Source organism: Priapulus caudatus, unplaced genomic scaffold (genome assembly GCF_000485595.1).
Source record: "Priapulus caudatus unplaced genomic scaffold, Priapulus_caudatus-5.0.1 Scaffold190, whole genome shotgun sequence".
Lineage (NCBI taxonomy): Eukaryota > Metazoa > Priapulida > Priapulimorpha > Priapulimorphida > Priapulidae > Priapulus > Priapulus caudatus.
The window spans coordinates 152,328-175,036 of record NW_014577251.1 but is presented as its reverse complement, the minus strand read 5'-3'; the positions used below and the strand labels follow the sequence as shown (position 1 = coordinate 175,036).

At 42.0% G+C, this 22,709-nt stretch overlaps 1 protein-coding gene across 3 annotated transcripts; it reads right to left on the bottom strand.

Annotated features, from left to right (window-relative positions):
• Positions 1–2,814: 2,814 nt before the first annotated feature.
• LOC106807020 (multiple C2 and transmembrane domain-containing protein 1-like) lies at positions 2,815–20,750 on the bottom strand. 3 transcript variants are annotated; one of them, XM_014809219.1, is made up of 14 exons: positions 20,577–20,750; positions 19,634–19,764; positions 18,961–19,147; positions 18,661–18,754; positions 17,992–18,094; positions 17,294–17,396; positions 16,806–16,907; positions 13,985–14,179; positions 12,859–13,038; positions 9,774–9,893; positions 8,249–8,355; positions 7,795–7,904; positions 6,054–6,151; positions 2,815–5,021 (listed from the first exon to the last, which is right to left on the bottom strand). In XM_014809219.1, exons 1-14 carry the CDS (start codon positions 20,709–20,711, stop codon positions 4,953–4,955), a joined length of 1,734 nt encoding a protein of 577 aa, XP_014664705.1. In that variant the 5' UTR covers positions 20,712–20,750; the 3' UTR covers positions 2,815–4,952. The 3 variants fall into 3 exon arrangements, with proteins under 3 accessions (XP_014664705.1, XP_014664706.1, XP_014664707.1); XM_014809220.1 differs by lacking the exon at positions 9,774–9,893; XM_014809221.1 differs by lacking the exon at positions 2,815–5,021 and having other exon boundaries at positions 6,064–6,151; positions 9,737–9,893.
• Between the last annotated feature and the right edge of the window lie 1,959 nt (positions 20,751–22,709).

Below are 22,709 nucleotides of genomic sequence, written 5' to 3'. Positions count from 1 at the left end.
CCTGCTAGAATCTCTCTATCTCTAAATGAAAGTTAAGACCCATAGATAGAAATTAAATGAAATTAAAAAAAATAGACACACCCAGACACCGACGCACGCACGCACGCACGCACACACACACACACACACACACACACACGCGCGCGCGCGCGCACACACACGCACACACGCAGCAATTTATTAGTATTAATACTGAGACTGTACCTGTTAATAAGGAGCAGTTCGACATATAGCATGCTCATGCAGACTACACGAATTTTTGACGTGCCGGCGGTCACTTAATATCCTAGTGGAAGAAAACTCTCCATTATTTTTACCTATTTCATTGTTTCCACCTAATTTTATTGCACCTTTAAAGTTATAGCCAAAACCGGAAAAGTGGTATAACGTACTACTGATCAACAGCCAAGGGCGATCTTCGCCACAAGGGGTCGCTGTAAGCCACCAGGTAGTGGTGTTCAGTTGGCACAATCAGAGAATCTTTAGCACCTCATGTAGTGCAGGTGTTCAAAGTTTCATAATTCTACACAAAAGTGTACAATCCATGTGCTTATCCACCTTATTAATACGTGACGTGTAGGATTGTCTGTAAACCAACCAGTCAGACACGTGACTTCACACACAAAACACGAAAACTACTGTGAAAAATGACACCGACACTTGTAGTTTTAGTTTGTAAAATTGTCAAGTAGAAGTTTCGCTATTATGCAGTAAAATACAACGCGCGAAATCACAAATAATACAATAAGGATATCTAACAAGTAGTAAGCCTAGTGCTGGTGTCTACAGCGACCGTGGTTGCCTTTATACAGCAGAGATCAACACTGAAAATGTACGCATTTCACGCATCGCTCCCGCATTCACGTACATTGATTGTCCGGCTATTGTGCAATAATTCAATTTTACGACAGAAGCTGCCGCGTGTATAACAGCTTGGTCTCGCCATCATTCCGCAGAACAGGCGATATAAAGCACGCTGGCCAAATGGTGCACAGCGCGCAGTTTTCCTCGCAAAAATTTGTAAACGGAACCCGTCCGCTCGCCGGCGCAGACGCGTTTAAGCTCTACATGATAGCTTCTAATGACTCTCGTTGAAAAAATATATAATTACATTTAGTATACTTTCAAAGTTAAAACTACAATATGCCATGCAGCAGTTAAGCGCCGCAAAAACAAATCCACACGTTATGAATTAACGCGCGTCCACCCGGGCACGCACGCCCGCACAATCACTCACTCGCATACGCAGACACATACACCTACACGAACTTTTGCATAAAACATAGTGAAGTTATTCCTCACCAGGCAAAGCACGCCGTACGCAGTACGACCACTTTCGTAACGCAAGTTTCGTAAACTACATATACGATCCTGCAATGCCTAAAATCACGAAGACACCAAGCAGACAGATCATGAGGACATGTAAACGCAGTGAAACACTTGATCGTTACTTTGCCCCACTATAAGATAATGTTATTCTTCAAATCTTAACATAACCGACCACGGATTCCCCCACGAAAAATCACAGAGTGCAAACCCATCCTACTAGTTACAACCGCATACAATATCAACAAACTGTTATTACGGTTAATATAACAGCTGTTATTAGAACCAAGAATTTATGGATTCTAATAATAAGAATAATGAATAATGCGCAGTATAGGTCAAATTAACCATTATCATGCACTATTTCATATAATTCCTGTTATGTAAACAGCATATACAATGTTGCTCGTGCCGGACACATGACGCTTTTTATTAATCTGAGTATTACTGAGTATGACAGGAATATATGCCCCCACAAGTTTCATAGGAAAAAGCCAATAACAACATAAAACCATGTAATCAAGAGCTAATAATACCTTAATCAAGAGCTAACCTAATAAGATATTATTAGCTCTTGATGTAATGTATATATGGGCACAATGACCATTCGCAAGATAATTTAATAAATATTCTACCTGGTTCCTTACAATATTTCGCGGCCGGTTGTCTGAACTAGAATAGGAGCTGTTCACACGTTTTAATTGGTAAGGGCAACAGCGCTTGAGCTTGTTGGTGCTGTTCTCGGGTAAATTAGGATATATTTGCACTGCATAGTAATTGCCACTGCAAAATATGAATATGAGTTTATAACAGTAAAGCACATTCATTACTACCTGTATTAACGTGTGACGCCACGGCCGCCATTGACGAAGCGCGTTTAAATTAATCGGGTTGATTTGCAAACAGTACACCTAGCAAGGTTGTAATGACACTAATCACATCACGTAGATGCGGAGGCTTAAGCATTACTTTATGTACCAGACAGCCAGCTTTGCCACCACTGAAACTCATGTATACATTGTCGCTAGTAACGAATCCCACACCAACACTATCACAAAACCGATAGGAATGGTACAATATATATATGTATATATATATATATATATATATATATATATATATATATATATATATATATATATATATATGAAAATGGCTATGTTTTGAACGTTAACAAGGAATGCCGATTCTTACCTCCTTTTTGGGCTTATAAATCGTGTGGAATGCATAACGTGTTAGTTAAACGCAACTCAACGCTTTTAATATATACATACTCTAACCTTGCCACAAATAACTATAATCACATAGTACCTTTGATCCCATCCATGAATACGTACTATTTACATTACACACTGCGTGCACTTATTGCTCAGAACTACAGTCTTTTTAGCTTAATTAACGCATCAAATTTCGTGCACACGAGACGCCAGATTGGGAAAAAGAACGGCATAGATTGCCCTTACACATTTCAGTCCTTAGCAAACCATATTACAAGTATATAAGGTTTAATATATGTTAGAGAACGATAACAATAAAATCGGCGAACCATAAGAAACCAAATAAATTGCCTAGCAATTTCTAACAATATTAATGAACTTACCATATATACCATCCTATCACCACTAAATGCAAATTCACGCACGCACGCACGCACGCACGCACGCACGCACTCTCACACACAAACACGATATATTTTGACAGATAACTACGTTTTACACTAAAATGAGCTCATAGATCCCCAGGAAATCACAGACCTATTTTCATAACATTATGTAATACAGAAGGAAATATTGGAAAACCATAAAATCAAAGTAACTCGCGCTCCTACATATTTGCATCGATTCCGTATACAATCTAAAATCATAAATGAAAGCCTCTACTCTTAAGCAACGCCCTAGGATCACTCTATAAATTTGTCCATAGAGGAATGTAGATTCCACAAAATACTTTGGTGAAATTAATCAAAAATTAATCTGCTTCTCAACAATTCACACACTATTATAATCTGTAATACATAAAAAATCTAGCGTATACAAATAAAAGTGGACACGTAGTTTGGACATCGGCAGCGACTTCGTTCGAACTGCATTAGATACATCAAACACAGGACATGCCTACACTCCAGCAGATACTGTTCTTTGCGATACATAAATACCTCGAGAGTGTAGAGTTAAAACTGGGAAAGCGGTCTGGACATCCACTGACACTGCTGTTTGACATGCTCATACACCCGCAAACGCTGATGCAAGATATGATTGGCGATTTGCTACCTGGAATGACTGTAACACGCTGCCGGATATTTTGCGCAATTGCTATAATCATGGCTGTATATTACATCAGTAGATCAAAACATACGCAGAGAAATGACTTGTATATTACATGTTCTTCCGGTCGCCTTCATGCCACAATAACTACTCTCATTATCAACCCTGCACTGCGGTGATTGAACTCAACATTAGAAGAAGATAGTCAACGGGCCCGAATTCATTATTTAATTCGCGCAGGCACTTATCACAACTAGCAAACAGCCTTTTAAGACAAAAAGCTGATGACCATAGCACGGGATAACATAATAAAGAGACATGCGAACTTACTCAGGTACACGTAGATCACAGTTTTGTAAAACAATACTCGGCCCGAAAGCGCGGTATAAGCAGCTGACAGCATGACCATATCAGGAGTGAATACTAATAGAGTCTATTAATAACATAGATACAATAATATCTAATATCAAAGGAATCTATTATTATTCACTCATGACCATATGTTATTAAGCCCAGAAAAAGCAGGACACTCCCCTGCTGCGTGGCAGGTGCGGATTTCGAAGCGGACACTCCCGACTATAAATAATCTAACATTTATTTGCGCGCTTTTATCTGCTGCGGATCGAACCGGATTCTTGATACCCCCTTCTCCCCGTATCAAAACAAGTGTGTAGTAAACCCAGATATAAACGGCCACACTAACTACAATGATGAATTGTCACACGTGTCAACCAATGTATATTCTTGCAACCGCAAGTGATAACTGTTAGCAACAATATCGAGACCGATGCATCAAGTCCCCTTATAATATATTGCGAAAGAGGCGTAAAAGCCTGCTTCCACAAAGCATCATGATCATTGAAGTTGAGAGCAATAGATAGATGTTCCCTACCACCTTACGACAACAAAATAGCAGTTGTCAAAAACATTATATAGCATACGCATACGAGGTTTGTATGGGGCTGCACTTTGCTGCAAAAGCATATGCATTGGCACGAAAACCTGGAAACTTGGAACGAATTGCGAGTTACTTTCCGAACCATTTACCAGGAATCCAAATCGTTAGTGGGGAACAACCCTTCTGTTGCTTGTCGCGGCATGTCGCTTTTCCGCAGACAGGCTGTTCCTACCCTAAACCACAACATGCGTTGTAGTGTACCATGATACGGGCAATTCACACGATCGAAGAAGCGAGGAGGCACTACCATTAACGACTCCCTGTGCTTAACTAAAGAGTTGGCGTGGCAGCAAACAACTGGGCAATTCTGCGGCTGAAAGAACACCAGCATAGGGGCGACTCGAATAGTAACCATTGCGTTTGGATAACCAACTTTTGCTCAGTAGATGGCAGCACTACTTCTTTCACTGGCTCTTCTTCTTCTTTGCCAGCAAGGGTGAATGAGGTTCAGGAGTGAGCTGGGCATACATCATCTGGAAAAGAACACAGGGCAACCATGCTAGAGTGCGTTGGTAGATGCATATAGTACTTGCCAGGTTGGCAAACAATGTTCCAAAGCTAATTTACAGGTAGACGTGATGTACACACATCATCAGCAGCACAAAAGCAGTATCAGAGTAATAATTAATACAGGGTGGTTATATGGCCGGCAGCCGACATATATCTGACGGCTGACGGGCACGGTCTTCGATTTCCTAAATGCCCGGCAGTTTTTAATTTTCAGCGTTATCTCAAGTAAACAAGAGTTAGGGTTAGTGTTAGGGTTAGGGTTAGGGTTAGGGTTAGGAACTGCCGGGCATTTAGGAAATCAAAGACCGTGCCCGACTGCCGGGCATATAGCCACAGTGTAATTAATAATATCAGGAGTCTATCAATAGTCATTTAGGCTAGTGGTGGAGGTCGCTTTTGGGTCTAGTAGTAGTAGTACCTCTCCCCATCTTAGAACAAAACATAACCTTTTTTTTTCAAGGGTGATGTCTGGGGAGTTAGAAAATCATGGTTGTGAATCCGAGATCATTGGACATCACTCCGAGAATCGAATTTACATAGGTGCAGATGTCGACGCAGAGAGCCAATTTGATAAAACAGGTTTTTTGCCTCTATAGGCGTCAATATTGATGCTATTATGCTAAAATTTGGTATCAAAATGTGCAGGAAGACAAGACAATGTATTTGCCCCACTTTATCGATGAAACCGAAGTGAATTTGTAGCATTTAATTTAAACAGTTTCTTGTTTCTATCCAATATAAGTTGTTTTTTAAGCTTAATTTTTTTTAGCTATTTTATTGAGTGTGTCATGTCTTCCTGCACATTTTGATACCAAATTTGTGCATATAGCATCAATATTGATGCCTATAGAGGCAAAAAAACGATCACATATAATGTTGTTGGTTGCATAATAAATTAATATTATTATTTGCTATATTAACAGGCTATTATTAACAGGAGTCTATTGATAGACTCCTGTTAATAATATATGGTGCTGTTGTTGTTTGACACTCACCACCTCCTGATCATCTGGAACTCTAGACAAGTAGTCCAATAGTTCATTGTTTGGAATGGCGTTTGGCGATCGTAGTTGTTTGGTGAACTTATTAATACCTGGAAATGATGTCTAAATTAACATACGCCAGGAAACACCTGGAAAATTCAACAATTTTTAGAACAAGCAAAGCGCAAGTATCTATAATAGCGTAGGAGTAGTATCATGAACATATCTATGCATGAATATGTAGGACCTATATCGGTTGAGCCACTCTGGGAACAATCTACATATATTCAGTCATTTCCAATAATAGCATCCATAGAGTAGTATCAAGTAGTGATATATACAGCTGTGGCTTGACTTTAGTCTTTAGTGTTAGCAAGTTAAATGTAACAAATCTTGGTTAAAATGCAACACTGTCTACGTATCTAGTTACTTAATCATGTAAAAATGTTGCATATTTAAAACAAAGAACTATATTGTGCATGTATTAACCTTTATTACATAGAAAGAAATGATCAGAAACTCATTCTAATTTGCGCCAGAAACATAGATAAGAGTTCGGCCAATCATTGTTGTACTAATTGCAGACTGATCCGCTAGTTGCTAAAGGAGGCACGCAACACTAGCTTTCTGTCAATTACGATTCGATCAGGAGACAAAATAACCAACTAACAATTGCAATGTTTTAGAGCGTTTGGCACTGTGGCTGTGTAACAAACAATTTCTCTCCCTCACAGATTTCGTTAAGGAGGATGGTGCTGCGAATAGTCTTACAAGGGACATTGGAATTTACACCGGAGGTAATGGCCCATTTTATTTGCACGCTATTCGATCAAGGGATGTCTGGAACGAATTAGCGTAAAAGTATGTAGCATTAATCCGAGTAAAATGATTTGAAAGTACCTCTTTGTCAGCCTTATCAAAAAGAAAATCTCGCAAGATCCCAAGTTAAATGATTTGACTGAAGAGAGGTCGAGGTCAACGATGACACAATCATGATAACTAATTCTTGAATAAACATCTGTGCATTAATGATGAATGGTTACATGTATATGCATAATTTAATAAGGATTATATTATGTATGTACGTGTAAATTTTTTTTACTTTTCTCATAGAGACAGAAATACATTTAAATAAGACTGTGTACCTTTATTCAGTTTTTTGGGGGAGGGGAGCAGATGCCATCTGACTCTAGAAAGCATGAATGAAAAGTAACATTTGACTTGTCGTGTAATTGTGCCATTCCGTCAAGCGGCGTAGCGATGTTGACCAGTCTGCCGTTTTTGTGTGTGAAACAGGATCAAATTACGTTGAAAACGTGCATCATTTAACTAGCAAAAGTTTCGAGCGAAGTCTGGATAATGAATTTGTGGTTACATAGCATAAATAAAGTATGTGTTGAGTACTAGTATGTGCTGACATACTCCGAGTATTTTTGATTAATTTTTGTGTTATGCTTATCCATGCTTGCTGTCTATAGACGCCCTATACTGTTGTAAAACACCTCTACTTATGGCTCTGACTTGTACCAGAGCACGTATATGATATACGTATATACGCGCTCTGCTTGTACTGATTATTTCTGCCATCTAGTGGCTATTTTAGAAAATTCTAATATTGTCATCGGTGAAGGAACACAACTTATAGAGCACTTACATATGTACAAACAGCTTATGGTAATTATTACAATTAAACGTAGCTATCAAAACCATATTGTAATAACAACCACCTCGTTATTACATCTCTCTGACTCACCCCAGGCCATGATGATCCAGCGTAATGGTATGAAGTAGAGCACCACTGTTCCCACACACAGCACACAGATCAACAGGTAGGACAGGAATGGTGAGGTAAAATTGAATGTGCTGCAAAGAAAAAGTTTGATCAGAATGCGATACTCCTGCGTCACTGCGTGCATGAAAAATAACGTTGTGGGTCAATGCCACGGTGCTTGTTTGAACACACAATCTGCAGTCCATAAATGGCAACTCTCGCATTTCAATCTACACATATAAAATTACTATTAACGTGAACACTAAAATTTTAATTCCACATTCTATAGTCTAGCGCAGTGCACTCTGTGTGTGCACATACGAGACGAAGCCAAATTAACCATTGCAAAAGTACTCGACCAATATATCGTGGTTGAATCTAGCCGTATGAAAACTATACCGCCACTGCACCGCTAAATAGTGCGAGAGATACCAACTTTTTTACACTTTCTCCATGCGAAGCGATGTAGCCCAGAGCATTCTGTACAGTCAGGCACACGTCCTGTACTGCCTGAAGACGCTCCTTGAAGCTCTTTCGCTCTTCCTGGCGTCAAAACAACGGACAAGCAAGCGTGAAAAAAAAAGGCATAACAGAGTTACTTTAACCTCGCCCTTTTTTACGTTCACGTAATAATCCGAGTTTTCTGATCAAAATCGTAGACGTATCTGAAATTTGCACATGCTATCGATCACCAGGCTTTGTACTGCTAGACTGAAATCTGCTAAATATGACGCTGAAATACCAGTCCCCTGCGCGTCTACGATGCTTTCAACTGCCAATCGAGTTTATCAGACGAAAATCAAGTCATCTAACGACCCTGTCACCGGACGGAGGCCAATGATTACACGGAATTATATGACGTTAAAATCCATTACAAGCTAGGGTACTCTATTCAACAAAACATTCACGGTATGGGGCAGTTACCAACGATGGCAGTATCAGTAAAAACGCAAGTGCAAAAGGCAGTTTGCGCAACACGACTATAGCGCGGGAAATATTACTGACATTACTATAGCCGATAGTGAATAATTGATAAATACAGTTTAGTATTTACAGTAATAAAGTGTCAGTCATGCAAACAAATAATGTATTCATTAGTCTGTGGTTAAACGGTACGGTACACGAAAAACATGATAACCGTACAAATCGCTCTATATATAATGCACACACGCGTTATATATACCAAATTCCACCCACCACCACATGTTATCAAGAAGAACAGTTAGTGATAAACAGACTATACACCTATGCTGCGCTATCCAGTAACCAGGTTATACTGCCAAAGCAGGTGATTCCAGTGAAACACTTCCGATGATTTGGGTAGGCCTGCACCCACGATGGCCATGACGGTCGTGACGCAGTGATACTACAACCTTCAAATATTTACCGATGGCTCTTCAGAATCCCAAGTGCCCACCTATAGTCGTCCGACGTCTCTATGTGCCCCTCTTGCTAAGAAAATTCCTTTTTACCCACCGTTAAAATCAATCATCGCTAACATTACACTCTTAGATTCAATCAACCAGCTACAAGAGAGCAAGATGTCGAGTATGCAAGCCTAAACCACGAAGAACATTTCCTAAATGTGGGCACCTAAGGGTTGCGTTTAAACCCGTGGCCACCGACTCTTATCAAACTTGAAAAGTACTGAGGACCACACGTAGTGGCCAGATGTCAGTGGATCCTCTTGCACATGTATGTATTCAACCTTAAAGGGTTGAAAGATTAAAGGTCAAAATTAAAAGGTGTCATTATTACTCGACTGTATCCCTTTCTAGTCCCTTTCTTACTGCGCGTGATGTTAGTGCACGAACACTACAAAGATTAGTCTCAGAGTCTAGTCAGAGTCTCATGTACTAAAGAGATCTAAAGCTAGATGCTACAACTATGGACAGTGCGCTGTTATAGTTACACTTTTTGCCACCTGGGTACAGAGAAGAAATCGAATCCTGTAATATCACCTCGAGCAATATGCGCTTCTCGGGATTGCACCCGACGGTCACCATTTCTATTAATTCGACTGTGTCATAGACGACAAAATCAAACATGTCCAAGTAAGAAAAGTCGAGAAATGATAGTGCCTGAAATGCAAGCACAAACTGAATGAAATATGATGTTCACACGAGAAAGATTTAACAGAAATGCGTTGCAAAATCAAGAACAACACTTGAAACATGCAATCACGAGAAAATGTAGAGAAATTCGTATGTACTTAAATTAGGGTTAGATCACTCTTTAACGGGGTTTAGATGAAACTGGGTTGGATGTAATACTTTGACCTTTTATCATGTAGTACGTGATAAGAACAAATATATGTCACACGTGCATATATTGAATATATTCCTACTTCCATTTCATGTTTATTATCTAGAGAGAAGAGCGTTTTTTCTCTCTTACATTCACAAAGTTGGCTATGCATGCCATGCTCGGTTTTATGCTCATCTTACTTTTCTAAGATGATCTAAATTTACTGGCATTATTTATGTCATCGCTAGGAATGGGCTTGCTTCCTTGCTCACCAACAACCCACCGCTTTTACCAATGATATTTATATTATTTATCAAATGATGTTTTTTGCACAATACCATTAGTTGAAATGTTGATAAAATTTAGGTAAGAATGTAATCACCTTATCATATACATGCAACTGCAAACAGAGAAGGTTCATGCAGTTATCCACTAGATATATAAACATATATATCAGAAATAGATGCTGATGTTATTACAAAGTGTAACAGAACTATTCATTTACATCAGTTAAGTACAGCAAAAACATAAACAATGTAAATGCATCACGATCAAGAAAGTTAGGTGAAGCCAATAAACTCTGTATATATATATAAGAATTCACATCATGCACACCGAACGTTAAAGATACACTGAATAAAGGTTTCAGGCTTTCATCTATAAACGTCGCGCTTCTACAGGAATTCTCACGAGCTGCCGCCGCTCTAATGGCGCTGTCACACCTCCGTATGAAAGCCAGCGGGTACCGACGTATGAAAAATTTGGTGAATACGCTGGCATACGTCGAATAAGTTATGGGTAAGCTTTGTATAAGTTAAGAGCCTGCTGAAGCACGCTGAAGCACGCTGAAGCACGCTAGTATACGTCGTAGTACAGCGAGGTCGTCGAAAAATTTTGAGCAGGCTCAAAATTTTCCGCCGTATTCCAGCGTATGCCCATACGTCCCGCATATGCGGGCCATAAGTTGTAGGTATGTTATTGGATCGTTGACACACGTTGACACACGTTACTTGTAAGTTACTCATAAGTCGAGATAATGTCTAGCGTACCCAAAACTTATTTCTAACCTATGTGTAACTCATCTCTAACACATATTGACGTATGTAGACGTATTTGACGTGTTCCGGACGACCACAGAACTTACTGAACGTGTTTCTAACATACAGCTACCGTATAATGGCGTATTGGCAGCGTTTAGGGAAATTGGTATATAACAAGTGCCGCATAGCGACAGCGCTCATCTAACGTCTACTGCGGTGACTCTGTGGTGGAGTGGTGGGATTCTAGTAAACCCTGTTAGTCCCAAATGTGGTCACATACGTGCCGAAACAGTGCACAGGGATGGTATCAGGAACCTTCTCAAAAGAATGTTCGTTGGGATCGTTATGAAAGTTGCCACGAGATGGCGCGTACGTTTAAGTGTCTTCAGATTAAAGATGGAAGCTCCCATCATTCGTAGTAGCAACAACTATTTGCAAGACAGAATAGGTAAGCACTCATCCATTTACCTACGCAAGCCTACAGGCTGCAAATTGCAATAGAGAGCTGCCACCTGCAACCAATTAACGCAGGCAAAAACTGCCCCAACACATGCACTGGCAGCAGCCACTGGCAGTGGCATACGTTACATGTAACATACTGACAGTACAGAATGACATAGAAATTATACGATTTAAGGAACATACACCTTCTTTAACCAAATTTAGCTTTTGAAATTTCACTGTGACATTGTAGCCTCATACATCCAGGCATGTATAGATTCTACTAGCAAACCCAGCAGTCAAATTCTTTCTAACACAGTAACAGTTAACAAATCCATGTTTAAATCCCTCCTCTTGAGGGTCAAAAGGTTATCAGACACTTACTCTTCGCACGTCAGTGGAAAGCATATTTCATGGTCCTTTCAATAAAGCCATAAAAATGGTAGGTCACCGCTGAAACAAAAAAGTTTTTCAATCGCTCCGTCAGACCATGTCCTCAGAAAATGTCTAAAATCTGCCCTGTGCCCATTGACCTTTGACCTGTGACCTCCAATTTCGGCACAGTGATGGCTTTTCCTACCATGATGCTATACACCGACTATCACGAGCCTAGGTCGAGCCGTTTAGATTTGTGCCGCAATTCTGCATTTCCTCCCTATACCTTAAGTTAAGGAGTGAATGTTCCCCCTTTTTTTACACCTCTTGACCTTTGACCTTTGACCCCCAGCTTCGACATCCCAACTCGTTTTGACGATCCCCCCAACGACCCGAATATCGTGACCGTACGTCGAGCGGTTAAGATTTGTGCCCAACTGTTGACGGACGACCGGACGACCGGACGGACGGACGGACGGACGGACGATCAAGCGATTCTACAAGCTGCATCTGACTATGTCAGATGAGCTAAAAATGGTATTGGCATGTTGATACTGCAACGGTGATGTTGATACTGCGATGTCTAGTGCGGTTATGATTTGAATCGTCGAGCGGCAGCCTTTTTATAGGCTACGACACGTGATCGTCGGCGATACGCTGCCGCGCGCTATGCATAAGTTAGACTATCGTTGGGCATAAGTTGTGAACGCCGGCAACACGCTAAGCATTCGTTGGTATAAGTTATCTATAAGTTATCGAAACGTTCTATATAAGTTACTAATACGTTATGTATACGTCCAACTCGTTATGAATACGCTATGTATACGCCCAAAATTGAAAAAAACATCGATAGTTCAGCGTATGCCAGCGGTTTAGAGAAATTTTTTTAAGGTCGGCATATGCTGGCTAAATCGTCAAGGTGTGACAGGGCTATAAGTATCACCTTGTCCTTGTCATCATCACTCTCGTCGTCATCGCCAGCTGTCTGCGGCACCATCTGGCCCTCCAGATAGCGTTGCTGTTCCTTCACAGATGGAAGCACTAAGTAGTTGCGTAGAAACACCAGCAGTAAGGCCACGGGTAGCATGTAGAGCTCAAAGTTGTACACTATGACTACAAACACCTGCAATGAAGAACGAAAAGAAATCATCCACACGCCGTCAACGCACAACACGTTCACGCATAACATTCGGGCACTGAGAGTGACTCGTGTTTTTGCAGAAATAAGCAAGAACATACATGAATTTCCCAGGATTCATAGGCAGTGTTAGTTTAGCCATTTTCGTTATCTGTATGCCTTGGCAAAGGCCGGTATAAAAACTGTCGAAAGAGCGATGGTCGACTTCTAAGCACTTACTTAGAAGCGAGTCTTTGCGCGCAAGTTCTAAGCCCAGTCAAATTATAAAGCCATCTTTGACAAAGCATTAGCTGATAATAAAAGCTTGCTGCTTTAATGAACGCCTATACTGAATAAGCATCCATTAGACAGGCTATTAGGAATGACTGAATTTATAATGCATCATTACGAGGATCAAAACTGTTTATGCTTTATATTCCGACTAGCTCTAGTACCATCTGCGTGCAATTATTCAAATCGTGACACCAGCACAGAGAAGGAGAGAGAGAGCTCGAATTAACCGTGTTATTGTACCAGCGACTCCACCGACATGATACAGTCAATCTCTCCAAGATATACTGCCTCCAGTCAATCTCTTAATGCAGTAAGCGACGGACTCCCTTTCTTTTTATATTCTCACTGCCTTCATCTTACCAAAGATTCTGTCAATGAAACTGAGGGTGTGCTCAGTTCTATAGTGTCTCACGTCATCCTTGATTCTGTTCGTTCACATGACCAGAGATGGTCGCCAATGTAAAGAGCCAGTTTTACGCACACAGAGAACATTCATGGCGCCGACAGGGAATCGAACTCGCATCCCTCGACAAGATACGTGAATGTGTATACCACATGCTAACCACCAAACCATCATGAGAAATTAGCTATCAATCAGGAGAGACAGGCTGACTCAGAAGAAATCACAAAGGTTTAGCCGACGGTCGGCGGTACTCACAAGGAAGGCCGTGAGGCTCCGAGGGACGGACTCCCACTGGAAGCAGCTCTGTATGAAGCGGCCGGCATGCAGGAAGGTGAGCACGAACTGTCGCACGCGCGCAACGTTCGTCATGAACACCTTCTTCTTGAACTTGGGCTCCTGCGACATGTACTTCTCCTCCTTTGGATTGAAGGTTCGCACACTGGCCTTCACCTGGATCGATGTCGAGAGCGAGTGAGAAGGAGAGGGAAAGAGAGAGAGTGAGGAAGAGAGAGATAAATTATAAATAATTTATAAACCAAAATGAATCACAATTTGTGACGGTAGATGGCGCTACACCAGCTTTGATGTTTCTTAGCATAAATCATTATATCATAATAATAATATAATAATAATAGTAATAATCATAAAGATATTGTCAATAAAATCTTGTAAAACGAACCAGACAAGTGTGACACCACAGACTGTTTGTTATCTGCGTGTCTATATGATATGCTATATAATTGCCAAACCCTACCTAATTTGCATAAAAAAATCTTAATATCAAAACCCCTGGCCATTATTTATTCACATACCAAAAATGAGCAAAATCCGTTGAACCTGAACTGACTAATGGCAATTCCCATTTTTGCCAAAAAATTGCCGTGGCTCGAAAGTACGTCGACTGGCGTGCTCCAAAATAGGACGTTTAATATTATATGGGAGCATAACAGTAACAACTATACCCAATTTTAAACATGTGGGTCAAACGGTTCCTGAGTTATCGTTGACCGTAGCCAAATGTTGACGGACGGACGGACGGACGTACGACGACCCATGGCAATAGCTCAGCTTGACGATGTCAAGGTGAGCTAAAAATAAGAGTGCGTTTGCTATGGCAACAATAACGAAAAAAACCACTATAAAAATAAGAGTGCGTTTGCTATGGCAACAATAACGAAAAAAAAAAAGATAAAAATAACGAAGGTCCGACATTAGTTTTCAAGTCATATGGTTACGAAAAACAAGTGGGTATATAGAGGTCATACAGTGGGACATTGCAAGCCTACGCACGCACACACATATACGCACCTTCGATACTTTATTGCGCTGCTTATGCATAAAAATTACGAGTTATTCACAGTTAGGACTAGAAGGTCCGGTGTCAAGGCAAACTAGTTCTCTTGCAATATGTAATGGCTACGTGTATAACACGATTGGCCACCGCCAATACTACCGCGCGCACATAAATAATGTATATTAAACACCAGTTAGATATTCAATACACACAAGCTTCATTAGGTTCGCGACATGTCGCAAGTATGTTATATCTTGGAAGAGTGTTAGACAAAATTAATACAAGAGCATGTTTGTGTGAGGGCGCGTGAGTGCGTGCGTGCGTACGCGCGTGTGTGACTGTGCGTTTGTGAGCGTGCGCGCGTGCCCGTGTATGCATGGGGGATGCGTGCGCGTGCTTGGATGCTTGCGTGCGTATGTGTGTGTACGTATACGCGTGCAGAGGTGCGTGGGAGTGCATTTGCATACGTGAGCGTGTTCGAGTGCGTGTGCGTGTGCGCGCCTTTGTGTGCGCGTGTGTGTGTGCGCGCGCATGTATGTGTGTGAGTAGATGGGGCGTGTGTGTACGTGTGTCTGCATGTGTGTGTGTGGGGGGGGGGGGTGTATGTGCGCGGCTGCGTGTGTGGGTGGGTGGAGGGGGTGCGTGTGTGTACGTGCGTGTGTGGGTGGGTGGATGGGGTGCGTCTGTGTACGTGCGTGTGCGCGCGCGTGTTCCTGGTTGCGTGTAAGACGTACATACCTGCTCGCGGTCTTCCTGAGTTTTAGGGACGAGATGCACATTGAGGATGAGAAAGCCCATGTATAGATCCTTGCCTGGCTCAGTGAGATAGAGTTTGATTTCCCTTGGCCTGTAATTTACGCGAGGAAAAAAATGACATTCAGACGACGTGAGAGGCAAGTATGTTCTCCTCGTAGTTTTTTAAGGGGGATGAACTGCGTATCGCGCGACTACTATGCCTCGAGTAATACTATAGTTACTACTAACTACGAGCTGCTATCTAAAAAAGATAGAAGTGGGCTGCGTATCTTTCAGGTCTTAGAATTTTCATGCAAATCGGAGGATGCAAGGCCTTGCCGATCTGCTATACACCTATACAGTTCATCGTAAATTCTGAATTATGCATCCACTATAAAATGCGCATCGAAACGCGCAAGTGCTTGAAACTAATATATGGGAAAGATTGCGTTTAACCAGTACTATAGATCACAGGCACTTGAAGCGTGAGAGTGCGTGCGTGCGTACATGAATGTATGCGTGTGTGCGTATTAATAATGTATTTTTATAATATAGAAAATATAAAAGAATGCTACAGAATTGGGAGACTCGATTGTCACCTAACATTGATAAAGCAAACGATATAAACACCCACATACGAGCTCCCACCTTGCAGTTACGCAACTTAATAATTTCAATTTCAATTATACGCTTAAAATTCGGTGACGTTGGTGTTAGTTAACAAATTACATTCCACATTCACACTTTTTTAATGATTTTGAATCTTTTAGTAAACTTTGAAACGAACTATATGCGAGTGAAGACGTACGTACCAGTATTACATGTGATATAAATAAAAAACTTTCATAGGACTGACCTGTTGTTGCAGGAATGATAAAGGTTTGGTCACATTTAGGAAATCATGAAAGACTAACGAAGAACAGGCGGGAGTAGAAGGCTGCCATAGGTGTCGCCATTACGTAAAAGAGAGATGGGTAGATAGATGAGGAAGGAACAGCAGCTATGTATGTGTATTGCATGCTCAATCATCCCTACATTCATACATACCGGGTTAAAGACAAAGTCCATCTCTAAGAGAATCTCGCCCTTTACTCTCCTCGTCATTTTCTTGTCCTTCAGCGCATACCATTTACGCTCGCCATTGTTTATCTAATAGGAGAGAAGAAAAGTACATTTTCATCAGCTCATTTACACATAGGATATAACACGTTTTTGAGACCATAATGTCTCATATTAGTTTCCTGCCCAACCATAACGTTTGTGCGGCATGATTTAGGGGCCATTGTTTAAAATAAACAATAAAAAGCATCTGCAGGACATCGTTTATACATTTATGCTCTCTACATTGAGTATAACTGTACTATCCACTTACAGCCAATGACGGCAGTAACACCCCATTCACGCACGAAACCACTACAATTCTCTACCACGTTAAACACTGCCATGTTTGCTTGAACCACAGCACTTGGACGTGAAGTGAGCGTAACCACATACATATAGCCACACGTTATGGGATATATTTTGCAATGTCTCACTTGTAGGAGAGGAATGGCGACTTTTCCCAAGAATTCCACAGTCTTGTTTCGATCCTCGTCATACACCGTGACCTCAAGCACCGAGTGAATATCTTTGACATTGCTGAAAAACCGCGGGAAGAACGAAACACACGTGACTAGTCCAGTAGAGGCAGACTTGGGAGCGCAGAGATTGCACATGAGGAAACCTGTGCAACAACATCGGTGTAATTTGTTGACAAAATCAATTGAATTGCATCAGCCAAACGCCAACAAGAAACGCCAACAAGAATATTTGATCGCGAATGCATAATATGTAATTGTAATTGTTAACTGATAAGTCACTGACGTTCACCTGGAGTATAGCCTCGACAAACATAAGCGAGTAGTAGGTGAACTGGAGCTATTGCACTGGTGCGGCAACGTTCACCATGCACAGAATTGACACACACAGACACTCATGCACGCACGCCCACAAACACTCACGCACACACATAAGCATGCACGCATGCACAAACACAAACAAACACGCACACACAGACTAACAAGCACGCACGCACGCACGAACGCATATAAGCATGCACGAACGCATATAAGCATGCACGAACGCATATAAGCATGCACGCACGCACAAACACAAACGCGCACGCACACACACGCACACAACCACGCACACACACAGTACGCACGCATGCTCGCACACACGGCAACACGCTTACAAAGTGAAGATCTTATTCCACTCTGGCGTTAGCGTCTTGTACTCGGTGTGGGTCTGCAACCGGGCGTTCACAAGTTCCAGTACACAGAACGGGTCGCTCTTACCTGCGTGCGAGAGTGCAAAATGCTGGAATCGCATCCCGCGTCGCTGTTCCATCACATCACATCACGCATGGTATTTTATGTTACGGTGTGTTACTGCACTGTCATCGAGTGAACAACGTGTGTCTACTTAACCACGAAAACACACGAGCCGATAAATTAGATAATCAAATGTGTAACGTTACGTGTGATCACGCGCTTCCTTTTTACGGATTGCGAGAATAACGAAAAGAATAGAAATGAGCCAATTTTCGACACAATTATTTCACCAGCAATTAGCATCGGTTCAAATGTTTAAAATTAATAATAAACATTATTATTTCACTATTTAATGCAATTTTCAGCAAGCAAACCTCTTATGTAACTTTACCAATACCTTTCCTAGCTTCAAATAAAATCTACTTAGTGCAGCCTTATCCAACCTTTTGTCGTGATGAGCATGACTACTAATCAAGGACGATGCATTTCAGAAAGCACTCACACACGCTAAATTTTCCCGCAAGCCATAGACTTTGAGACAGACGACAATTTTAAAGAGCGATTTGTTAAGCCGCTGTAGGATTACTTGCCTCCCAGGTCGGCGGCAGCTAAGTCTCTTGCCTTGAACACCTTCACCGTGAGATGGCCGACGTCCCTCATCCTTTTAAATGCCTTGTGGATTGCCTGCATAGGATGCAATTAAATAAATCTTTGCTGCATGGTGGACGGGTTGTGTCATGCATCGGTCGGGCGTTCTTAATGACGCTGCGACTGCATCAGACAATTTTCCGTGAACGTGATATCCTGATAAAATAACGCAACAGGGACAGAGTGTCTCGTGACGGCACTCTACGCTTTACGTACTGCGTGCGCGTAATCAGTATGCTTACATATCGTCTCATGATGGCCTGCCGCTCGGCGGGCAGGGGTTCGTAGTTTGCGAGATCCGAGATGGTTTCCGTGCCGACCGTTCCGCTGATGGTCAGAAGCAGATGGATGCTGCCGGCTCCATCCTCCAGGTCCTGCCAGATTGCGTGCGTCCTCTCTCGCGGCAGTTGCGCAAGGTCGATCGTACATCTGCGAGAAGTCATTGTAACAGCGGGGTTAGGTGATATAGGTGGGCTAACGGTAGGCGTCGCGCGAAACTCATACACGTATTACAAAACATTACACAACGTCGAAAAAATCGATAGAACTAGAAAATGTGTGACTTTCGAATCATGCAAATTGGCTTCATATTTGGCAATTCCAAGTTGCTAAAATTCTTAGTGTCACTTTTCAACCTTAAAACTTTCATTAACAACAAGTGTTTATCTTTGTAGCAACGAAATTTGACTACACTACATTCTTTCCTAAATTTACGTACGTTGAACGCACGCAGGCACGCACGCGAGCATGCACAGGTACGCACGTGCGCAGGCACGCACGCAGGGACGCATATATGCAAACGCGTCTGCATTATTCATTATTCTTATTAAAATGCAAAACACACCATTGCGGTTTTACCACTTCCTGAATATTTCATCAAACCTTCCATAAAAATGCGTTTTAATATTTACTTACCGACCCATAAAATCATCTTTACTGCGAATATCTTTATCCCAGATGGTCATTTCCAACTGCTTACTCTGATCGTCAAACATATGCAAATCAAACTGCTCCAACCAGTTTGGATTCAAAGTCTTGAAGGCCACCTGATGGGCAAGAAGTTTTTTTTATATAAACTAAATTTTTCAACAGGCACATATAGAAGAATAATAGTCACCCTGACGTTAGACAGTCATGCGCGCACAGACCTACGCATACATACATGCGAACTTAGTATAAGCACCCTTTAATAATTTTTCTCATAACCAAATTAATTCGATGAACGAATTCATGGAATGTAAAAGATCGAGTGAGCAAGCTTAACAGGCGATGACGTCATCTGCAACGCAACGCCACGAATATCGCAGCATCTTCCTACTGCTGGTTGATAGAGTTACTGTCAGTAAATCTTAGCACATCTTTTCAGTAATGCCTATAGCGTCCCCGCCGGGTTTACACAAGCTTTCTATCTATGTTATGCAAGAGTTATCTACAGCATTTAACCATGGTGCTGTATAACGTTTACATCCAGGTATCTCAATGACTGAATGATCTGAATTCCTAAATGAACTCATTGTGGGTAACTCAGACGTGAGAAGCGACAAACGAACACAGCACTGCTACCAACAGATCCCGACTCAAATTCGACTCAACCCCCCCCCCCAAAGCAATAGCCCGATTTACCTCGCATTTACCTTAATCTTGTACTTCTGGCATGTACCTTACTTTTTTACTTTTCGCATGTACCATACTCTTGTATTTCTTGTATGTACCTTACTCTTCAACTCTTGTATTTCTTGTATGTACCTTACTCTTCAACTCTTGTACTTTTCACATTCACCTTACTCTTGTACTTTTCGCATTTACTTTAATCTTGTACTTCTAGCATGTACCTTACTCTTGTACTTTTCGCATTTACCTTACTCTTGTACTTCTCGTTGCTCAGGCGGAACTTCACGTAGGGGTCAGACAGGCCGTTGGCGTCCATCGGTAGCAGGTTCTTACCCTCGACGAGCACAATCGTCACTACGCTCGACCAGATCTGATTCTTCATCTTGCCCGTGGTATCCGCGAGGCTGGTCGTGTGTCGCAAGTGCTGGAGAAAGCAGAAAGTCGACGTACGATCAAGCGTCGCTCGGCTGGACAGGCTGATTTTTATTTTTCGAATATCGGTATTTAAAAAAAAACTGTAAATTAAAAATGATCGATTAGCAATGCGGGGATTGACATGAGCAAAATTGGCGGCAAAGGCGTGGTCTGTTGCAAAGGTCTTCGTTTGAGTGTCACGAGACAATTAACCAACAGGCGTTTTATATTAGGTGTATCTATAACGAGATGGGGAGCGAATTTGTTCGCACTGGTCAAAAATTCCGGTACAAAATTGCAAAAATTGCAGGTTCAGGTAATTTTTTTAAATCCTGCTTCCGCTGTGTCTGTGTGGCGATGAGGCCACACGCGATTTAAGTTTTCGCTTCAGTTAATTTTTTCACAAAATTTTGTTTGCAAGTCGTTTGCGTGGAACTAAGCGCTTGATTTCTGCACACGTCCAATCGATGGTTCGTAGCTTATTGCGATCACACTTATTACAAAAAATGGAAGGTCGTCCTCAAGTAGGGAAGCATGTGTGCAACTCAGGGGGCTCCCTGCACATGTACTTCTAGACAGGCTGGACAGGCTGATTTTTATTTTTCGAATATCGGTTTTTCAAAAAAAAAACTGCGAATCAAAAATGATCGATTAGCAATGCGGTGATTGACATGAGCAAAATCGTCGGCGAAGGCGTACGTGGTCTGTTGCAAAGGTCTTCGATTGTGTGTAAAAGGCTCCCTGCACATGTACTTCTAGATGTTAATTGTTGTTCGACAGCGTAGTGACTTCTACTGCATTTTACGGTGTTACTCTCGCTCTGCCAACTCGGTATGAGATTCACACAGTGTCTAGCATAATAAATGGGAGACGTCCCATGCTCCGCGCATCACTGTTTATACCTCCTGTTCACCTAGCTGCGCTGGCTTCGTGCAGCATGCAAGACCGCAAATTACCCGTATTCGTTTTCCACGCCCAACAGAAATTGACAACAATTGCCACGGGGTATTGAAATTACGTTGCAATTTCACGCGAAAGGTAAGACTAACTTGGGCTCGAGGGCAGAAAATACAGAGCTTACACAGTCGATTGAACCGCGCAATCGTTATTTGTATTGTAAGCGTCTGGCAGGTGTAACCGGCTAGTAAAATCGATATTACGATATTGGTAAGTGTTAGTAGGTGGACGTATAACATCGCCAACATAGTGGACTCTAGCAGCACCGCCACCGCGCCCCTAACTCACCTCCACTGCCTTCTCCACGGTCTCCGCCTTCTCTCCCACCCATTTGTACATCGCATCTATGGATACCATGGCCGACCACCCGCGCCGCACACAAAACGACTACAGTCGAATACTCTTCCTGGTGAAGCTCTTATATGGTCAGCGGTATCGCCTCGCATGTCATATAGAACGCTGTTCTACGCTCGAACACAATGCCAAGGTATGGATCTTACACACGAGGCTTCACCGCGAAAGTTAAACAGCACTCGTGCTATACGGGAAGAAGAGACGTGAGGGCTCGGGTCGGTGCGCGCGCTCGTGTAGGCATACCGCCGAAGATGTGATGTGTGCGAAGTTTGACGACATAGTGATGCATACAAGCGGCGTAACGTTGTTGCCAGCTGTCACTCGACGATGGCTGTATAAGTTATCAGATGAGTCACCCACACACGCACGCACGCGCGCGCGCGTTCGCCGGCACGCGCATACACACACACACACACACACACACACACGCACACGCACCTACAAACACACAGCCAAACCACATACATTACAACCAGCGACGAGTTCGTTGGACTGTTGCAGTAGCTCATGATCACAAAGCTATCTATGCTACACAACCCTATCATGACCGAGCACGGTTGCTTGGCAAATCAGCCAGGTTGCGCGTGGTCAAACGGTCTAATCTTTCTGTTCACTGCGGCCGTCGCGGAAACGATTGTACATCTAGCATCTATCT

Bases quoted from the DNA above. Each gene is read 5' to 3' on its own strand.
- LOC106807020 (XM_014809219.1), bottom strand. From the start codon at position 20,711: ATGAAGAATCAGATCTGGTCGAGCGTAGTGACGATTGTGCTCGTCGAG. The intron at 19,148-19,633 runs GTAAGTAAATAT...GACTTCTCGCAG, and splicing joins AAAGATGATTTTATGGGTCG to ATGTACGATCGACCTTGCGC. The intron at 18,095-18,660 runs GCAAGTAATCCT...TCTCGCACGCAG, and splicing joins AGCTGCCGCCGACCTGGGAG to GTAAGAGCGACCCGTTCTGT.